The sequence below is a fragment of the Alnus glutinosa genome, chromosome 6 (genome assembly GCF_958979055.1).
Source record: "Alnus glutinosa chromosome 6, dhAlnGlut1.1, whole genome shotgun sequence".
Lineage (NCBI taxonomy): Eukaryota > Viridiplantae > Streptophyta > Magnoliopsida > Fagales > Betulaceae > Alnus > Alnus glutinosa.
This window is the reverse complement of record NC_084891.1, coordinates 11,435,197-11,444,055: the sequence shown is the minus strand read 5'-3', so window position 1 is coordinate 11,444,055 and position 8,859 is coordinate 11,435,197. Positions and strand designations below refer to the sequence as shown.

The window sequence follows — 8,859 nt, the reverse complement described above, 5'->3', positions numbered from 1 at the left end:
GGCCATTGGTACAAGGATAGTGGTGAAATCAATTCCCTAGTTTCCCATATCATTTCATACAACTTTAATTTACTTTGTAGAATTTAATTTCTGTTAGTAGTTTACAAATTGAAAATCACAAAAACAACATACTTTCCAAAGGATAAATTAGGACCGATTTTATTAAAGCTTGATGCATGCAACCAATACATTCCCTGTGGATCGACACCCTCAATATAGACATTATCCTACAACGATTCGTTCTATTGCGAGTGGTATTATTATTGAAGTAAAAAAAAAAATCACATCAATTTTTGGCGCCGTTGCCGGGGAATGTTTAACGGATGCATTATTAAGTTTTTCTAGAATTGTGATAAATTTTACCCTTTTTTTTTGCTTTACAATTTTTTTTTGGTTGAAGTCATAAGTTTCTGTTTTGTCAAAAATTCTAATGTTCAAGTTTCGGTGTTATTAGTCTTTGTCTTGTAAAATTTCTGTTTTGCTCAGTACATAGAGATCAATTTGTGCCCCTGTTTCAGTTCTGTACCAGAACAGTAAGTGAAAAAAAAAAATTGAATTTAAAAAAAAAAAAAAAAATTTTTTTTTTTTTTTTTTGGTAGTCATTCTTTTTAAACAAAATTTCGGAACATCGGGCAAGTTTGTATATTTTCTTTCATTTGTTCGTTTATGTTTTTAGTACCTTTTCTTTTTAATTTGTGTTAGTAGTGTGAATTGTAGATTAGTTTATGCTAGGTCGTCGATCTTTATCACTTCCTTAAAATTTGTGCGACCTTGAACTTGGGCGTACTCTTAGACAAAATAGGACCAGAAGAACGGCTAGTGTGTCTAGAGAACATTCTAACTCAGTCATGGCCGATGAAGAAGAAAGACCTGTTTTGTTAAGAGATCACTATCTCCCGTCCACCTACAATTCACCTTCATGTCTTCAGCTACCTAATGTCACGGTGGCTAATTATGAAATTAAGTCCAGCATAATTCAAATGCTTCCATCTTTCTATGGACTTAATAACGAAGATCCTTACAAGCACATTGATGAATTCTTAGAAATCTGTTCGACGATTAAGATGCACGGTTTCTCTGAAGATGCGTTGAGGATGCGTCTTTTCCCGTTTTCTCTGAAGGAAAAAGCCAAGCATTGGCTAAAGTCCCTTGAACCCAACATTGTCACATCATGGACTCAGATGCAGCAAGAATTTCTGAAGAAATATTTTCCCATTGGCAAGACCAATCAAATAAGGAAAACCATCATTGGTTTTTCACAACTTGAGGGAGAACAATTCCACGAGACGTGGGAAAGATTGAAGGATCTGTTAAGGAAATGCCCGCACCATGCCATTCCTAAATGGCAGCTGGTGCAATGTTTCTATGATGGCTTGACTGAGCCACATAGGCAGATGGTTGATGCCTCATGTGGAGGTACTTTCATGATGAAAAGCGAAAATGAAGCATGGATTCTGTTTGACAACTTAAGTGAAAACTCTATGCAACATGCTTCTAGTACTTGTCGTAGGAACCCTGCTCACAAAGCTCCCAAGACGGAAAATCTTTTTGAAGCAAGTACTCATGATGTGACCACCAAGGTGGACGCATTATCTCGGAAGATAGACCAGCTCATGGCAGCCGGCTTTGCACCTACTTCCTCTTCGCACATCCCTCCACCACATGAGCCTTGCTCCTTTTGTTCCAGCTCCTCACATCACGTCAGAGACTGCCCTACTGCTGGGCAATTCTCTGAGCTTTCGACATAGCAAGTTAGTGCTACTTTCTCTAGACTGGGGAATGATCCTTATTCAAATTCATATAACTCGGGATGGAGAAATCACCCGAATTTTTCATGGCGAGTGCAAGCGACGGACAATTCTGCGCCACAGCATCCCAATCAAGCCTCCCGACCACAATCCAATTATCATCCTCCTCACCAACAAAGTCATTCAATTCCACAGCCTCCCAGGAACTCTTCCTTTGAAGATAAAGTGCTAGCCGCTCTCAGCAAGCTCGAATCACAAACTCAGTTGCTAAACTCTCATTCTCAGTCAATTTCCAAGCTAGAAATCCAAGTTGGTCAACTGGCGAACGCCCTCAATAAAAGAACGGAAGGAACTCTACCAAGCCAACCAGTGGTGAACCCCAAGGGGCATTGTATGATTGATGAGAACACTGCTAGTAGTGCTAAACATGACCAAGTGCAAGCCGTCACAGTTCTGAGGAGTGGAAAACTTGTGGACAACAAGGTGGAGGAGAAGAAAGATGAAGAGTCAGAACCATCAAAGAAGTCGAACCAAGCGAAAGACAAAGGAGTAGTGCAAGACGACATTCCTATTTCTGCAATGCCTTATGCACCTAAGGCTCCATTTCCAGAACGCCTCAGAGAATCCACTCAGTTTGGAAAGCAAGGAGAGAAGATCCAGGACATGCTTGAGATCTTCAAGCAAGTGAAAATTAACATCCCTCTGCTAGATGCTATCAAGCAAATTCCTTCATATTCCAAGTTTCTCAAGGACTTGTGTACTCAAAAGCGCAAAACAAAGAGTCATACTCCAAAGAAGGTTGTTCTAACTGAACAAGTCAGTTCCCTCTTGCAGCATAGCATTCCTTTGAAATACAAAGATCCTGGTACTCCCACCATTTCTTGTACAATTGGAGACCACAAGATAGGAAAAGCCCTCCTTGACTTGGGCGCAGGCGTGAATCTACTTCCTTACTCTGTGTACCTGCAGTTAGGCTTAGGAGAACTCATCCCCACCACTGTTATCTTGCAGTTGGCGGACCGATCTGTCAAGAGACCGCGGGGAATAATTGAAGATGTAATCATTCAAGTGGACAAATTTTATTTCCCTGTGGACTTCATTGTTTTAGATACTGAGCCAGTCCCTAACCCTGACAAGATGATTCCTGTTATTCTCGGCCGACCTTTCTTAGCCACGGCCAATGCTTGCATTGATTGTAGAACAGGGATTATGGAGATAACTTTTGGGAATATGAAAGTCAAGCTGAATATTTTCAATGCCTTCCAACAGCCCCCAGATGCAGCTGAGTGTTCTTTTGTTGACCTTATTGATGAATCAGTTGAAGAAGTACTGCCCCACCTGTTGATGAAGGACCCTCTTGAAGCTTGTTTGAACCATTTCAGCAGTGAAGATTTTGATGTTGAGCAGTACATTGGTGAAGTTCATTCTCTGCTCGACACTGCTGACCAGATTGATTGCCCTCCATGGAAATTGGCTAAAGAAGCGCTGCCCTTGACTTCAGGGACCCCTCCCATTCCCTCTTTAGAATCTCCACCAAAGCTTGAGTTGAAGCCTCTTCCGGATAAACTCAAGTATGCATTCTTAGGTTCGGATGACACTCTCCCTGTGATCATTGCGTCTGACTTACAAGAAGATCAGGAGAGTGAATTGATAAGTGTCCTGAAGGAGCACAAAGAAGCAATTGGTTGGACGATAGCAGATTTAAAGGGAATCGACCCATCCATTTGTATGCATCGCATCCACTTGGAAGATGATGCCAAGCCTTCTCGCGAGGCACAACGTCGATTGAACCCTAACATGAAAGAAGTTGTAATGAAGGAGGTTGTGAAGCTATTAGATGCGGGCATGATTTACCCCATCTCTGACAGTAAATGGGTGAGTCCCGTTCATGTTGTACCAAAAAGATCAGGAGTGACGGTAGTTAAGAATAAGGACAACGAGTTAATCCCAACCCGAGTCCAATCGGGATGGAGAGTTTGCATTGACTACCGCAAGCTGAATTCTATGACCAGGAAAGACCATTTTCCCCTCCCCTTCATTGATCAAATGGTGGAACGTTTAGCTGGCTGCGCGTACTATTGTTTCCTTGATGGATATTCTGGCTACAACCAAGTTCCCATGTACCCAGAAGACCAAGAAAAGACCACTTTTACATGCCCTTTTGGAACGTTCGCCTATCGACGCATGCCCTTTGGGTTATGCAATGCACCTGCTACTTTTCAACGGTGCATGATCAGCATTTTCTCTGACATGGTTGAGCGTTACCTCGAGGTGTTTATGGATGATTTTTCGGTTTTCGGTTGTTCGTTCAAAGAATGTTTGCACCATCTAAATCTTGTGCTAATACGATGTAAAGAGAAGAATTTGATTCTTAACTGGGAGAAATGCCATTTCATGGTGAAACAAGGAGTAGTGTTGGGGCATGTTATCTCCCCACGTGGCATTGAAGTTGATAAAGCAAAGGTTGACTTAATTTCTAACCTTCCGCCTCCACGGACGGTAAAAGAAATTCGATCTTTCTTAGGACATGCTGGATTCTATAGGAGATTCATTAAGGACTTTAGCAAAATTTCTAGGCCTTTGTGCAGTTTGCTTGCCAAAGATGCCCCATTCGTCTTTGATGATAAATGCTGTCAAGCATTCCAGACTCTGAAAACGGCTTTGACATCCGCGCCAATCATCCAGCCACCAAACTGGAATGTGCCTTTCGAGATAATGTGTGATGCTTCAGATTATGCAATTGGTGCTGTTTTGGGGCAGCGTTTTGACAAACTCCCCCATGTCATTTACTACGCCAGCAAAACTCTTAATGATGCACAACTCAATTGTTCAACCACTGAAAAAGAGTTGTTGGCAGTTGTCTTTGCGTTAGACAAATTCAGATCCTACTTGTTGGGATCAAAGGTCATAGTCTACTCGGATCATGCCGCATTGAAGTATCTTTTGTCTAAAAAAGATGCTAAATCTCGTCTTATCCGGTGGATTTTGCTACTACAAGAATTTGACATTGAAATTCAGGACAAAAAGGGTTCCGAAAATTTGGTAGCTGACCATTTGTCTCGGCTGATTGTGGACTACAATGAGGATACTTTGCCCATTGTTGAGACATTCCCTGATGAGCAGCTCATGCACATTGCTCAAATCTCTGTACCTTGGTTTGCGGATATCGTTAATTATCTTGTCACTGGCCAAATGCCCTTGCATTGGACTAAGCAAGATAGACTTAAGTTATTGACCAGGGTGAAACACTTCTTCTGGGATGATCCATACTTGTTTAAGTATTGTCCCGATCAAATCATTAGGAGATGTATCCCAGAAAATGACCAATCCAATGTCATCTCCTTCTGTCATGACCATGCCTGCGGGGGCCATTTTAGTGCTCGAAAGACCGCTGCAAAAATTTTGCAGTGTGGATTCTATTGGCCTTCCATTTTTCGTGATGCCCATACTTATTGTGCAGCTTGTGAGCGCTGTCAGAAGTTAGGGCGCATTTCTCGACGGAATATGATGCCTCTCAACCCAATTCTTATAATTGAAATCTTTGATGTTTGGGGCATCGATTTCATGGGACCTTTCCCTAGCTCCTATGGTAATCTTTTTATTCTCGTCGTGGTTGATTACGTGTCTAAGTGGGTGGAAGCAAAGGCGTGCAAAACAAATGACCACAAGGTTGTGGTCCAATTCTTGAAGGATAATATTTTTGCTCGTTTTGGTACTCCACGGGCTATCATTAGTGATGGAGGCAAGCATTTTTGCAATAGGGTTTTCGACCTTCTCATGAAGAAATACGGGATATCCCATAAGGTTTCCACTGCCTACCATCCTCAAACAAGCGGTCAAGTGGAAGTATCTAATCAGGAGATCAAGCGCATCCTGGAAAAGACAGTGAATCCCACAAGAAAAGATTGGTCAATGAGATTAAATGATGCACTGTGGGCATATCGGACTGCTTTCAAGACTCCCATTGGTATGTCCCCATACCGCCTTATTTTTGGAAAAGCCTGCCACCTCCCAGTGGAACTGCAACACAATGCATATTGGGCCATCAAACGGCTTAATTTTGATCTCCACGAGGCAGGTTCTCAGAGGAAACTCCAGCTTGATGAGTTGGAGGAAATTCGGAATGATGCGTACGACTGTACGAAGCTCTACAAGGATAAAATGAAGAAGATTCATGATCAACAAATTTTGAGAAAATCCTTTGAAATTGGTCAAAAAGTTCTTCTCTATAATTCTCGTTTCCATCTTTTCCCGGGAAAACTCAAATCTCGATGGACCGGACCGTTTATCGTTCGTACCATTTCGACCCACGGAGCCATCGAGATTGAGGATCCCAAGAACGGTAATACATTCAAAGTAAATGGCCAAAGGTTGAAACCGTTCTTGGAATTGAAAAATCCAGAAGTAGAGGAAATGCTACTGGACGACCCCGTCTATCACGACTGATTGGGGGACGGTCGAGCTAACGACGTTAAACTTAGCGCTTGGTGGGAGGCAACCCATCCATTTAGTTGATTGTGTTTGTTTACATTCAGTTCATTTTCTTTATTTTCGGTAGTTGTTTTTATTTACTAACACTCCATCCATGCATTTCATGATGCCTAGTCCATTATACGGCTGGAGCAGTATTGTGTTTTTCAGGACAGATGCACCTACATCCAAGTTTGGGGGAGTTCGATTCGCCCCATCTTTTCCTTCTCTCCCGGTAATGTATCTCTATTCACACATTGGGGACAATGTGTCATTCAAGTTTGGGGGTAAGGAATGTCCTTTTGTTTATACGCTTTGTTTTGAAAAAAAAAAAAAAAAAAATCGAGAATGTGTGACATTTTAATTCTGATTTGCATTCATTGGCGTGTTTAAAGTTATGAACACATGATCATTTGACTAGGACAGCTGAATTGGTTACTTGTTTTTGAATATGCGATGATATCACATGTTTTACCTTGCACTTAGCACAGAGCACACTAGCATATATTTGTGAGGCATGAAATGTGAAACCAAATATGCTTGTGTTTGATGTCTTAGATTTCAATTGGTTGACGTGTTGGGTGAGTACCTTGGCATCTGTGTATAGTTTATCTTAAAAAAAAAAAAAAGAAAAAAAAAGAAAAAAAGAAAAAGAAAAAAATTAAGTGTAGTAACTGTTCTAAGCCTTTTGTTGAGTAACCGGGCCTCTTGCCTCATTAAGCAGTGAGTGTTCGCGTCAAAAAACAAGAAGTTTGGAATGGTTAATGTAGAGCTAAGTGCTAGTTTAGCTTCGTAGCCTTTTTTACTCGAGTTAGTAAATCTTTAAAGGTGTTCTACACCTAATGCCCTAAAGCCATCCGGTTTGGGAGTCATTGGTCTAAAGCTTGTTACATGGGTCAATTAGAAAGCTTAAGGAAGCTGGATATTGCACAGTCCGCACAAATAAAATAAAAAAAAAAAAAAATTAGTGAGTTAATTTTCTATTGCCTTGGTTGTCATTCAATAGGAAGTCCAATGGATTTTGAGCACTGAATCATGTATATAGGAATTGCATTGAAACCTCATAGTCACGTGTTAGTTCACTTTACACCAAGGGAATGTGTGGTATTTCAACTGTTCATTTATGAGTGATTTAATTCAAGCTTACTCTAGAATTTCGAAGATGGAGTTTGTGATTTTAAACTTACCCATGAATAAAAACCATGATTTCTATGACACTGCATTCTTGGTAAAAATCTTTGGCAAAGTGTTTGTGGGTATCGCTTCTGTTAAACCCTCACGAGACTTCGCTCGTCTACTAGGGATGCCTAGTGGTTTAAAAGGCTTATTGCATACGCTAAATGCAATCGTTTTCTTCCCCATGAAAGAGGAATTAGTGTAGGTATTTCAATTTTTTTATTTTGTTTTGCATTGCTAAGGGACTAGCAATATGTAAGTTTGGGGGTGTGATAGGTCTTGAATGTTACACATTCAAGCCCTTTAATTTGCTATTGTTAAACCCTTAACCTCATTGTAATTTAACATTTTATCTTGTTTCAGTGTTTATCTTATTTCTAGGTCCTAAAGAAAAATACACACAAATGCATCAAGGAAACCGAACATTAAATTGTAGAAGAAGTCAGCACTGAATTGAAGAAAAAATTGAGTGTGCAACTTAATCTAAATCATGATGTGGCTAGGAGCTTTAGATGATGTGCTGGACGTTGGAAATTGAAGTCTTTATTGCAGGATTTTGTGGAAATTCAGCATGAGGTGGTGCAGGATTTTGTTGAAGGCATGAGGTGGTGCAGGTTGTTGTTGAAGGCAAGACACGTGAGGCACCAAACCTGCAGCAAAAAGCTGCTGAACAGCAGCTTGCAAAGTTGATGGGCAGCACCTCTCCCTCTTGTCTCCCCTTACGTGTCCCCCCTTTTCAAAGCTAGCAAAAGTAGGCCTGCAGCAAAAGCTGCTGAACAGCAGCTTGCAAAGCTGGCAGCGCCTCTCCAACCACTTGGACAGCCCCTGCAGCTCCTAAACCACACGGCACCTTCTCTCTATGCAGCAGTCCACGCCTGGCAGCAGGCACCAAGGAAAGCTGGAGCTGCTGGACAGCAGCACATCACCTTCACCACACAGCAAGCTCCCCTTTGACAGAAAAGCAGCATGGACTGCACCATTCTGCGCCTGACAGCAGCCGCCAAACCTGCTGGACAGCAGCAGCATGGTCTGCACAATTCCCCAAAGCTGGACAGCACCTGCAGCACTCCACCTTGCCTGCAGCACACTTTCGCACAGCAGCTCCTGCACCTTTTCCTCTCAACTGGACAGCAGCCTCTCCTCACCACCACGCCCCCTGCAGCAACCTGCAGCTGCTGGACAGCTGCTGGACAACTCATTCAGCTCCTGCAGCTTCTGGCAGCACCTGCAAGGGGCAGAACCTCTGCTGGACAGTAGCATGGGCTGCACCTGTCCACCTCACCAGCAGTATCTTCAAGGCAGCGAGGAAAATAAAAGAGGAGAGAAAAGGGGGAGTTCGGGGAGGATGATGGGGCAGAAACTTTCGGTGGACAGCAAGGGGATGGAAGGGTTTTCAACACCAAATTCTCAAAGGCTCTCCATGCATAGCTAAGCTCTTCCTAGGGTTTTGATAAACCCTATCCAA

At 42.1% G+C, this 8,859-nt stretch overlaps 1 protein-coding gene across 1 annotated transcript; it reads left to right on the top strand.

The window, feature by feature from the left end:
* Positions 1 to 848: 848 nt before the first annotated feature.
* LOC133871521 (uncharacterized) lies at positions 849 to 6,828 on the top strand. Its single transcript, XM_062308959.1, has 2 exons — positions 849 to 1,723; positions 1,772 to 6,828. The coding sequence occupies exons 1-2, from the start codon at positions 849 to 851 to the stop codon at positions 6,192 to 6,194; spliced, it is 5,298 nt and encodes a 1,765-aa protein (XP_062164943.1). The 3' UTR covers positions 6,195 to 6,828.
* Positions 6,829 to 8,859: the final 2,031 nt, after the last annotated feature.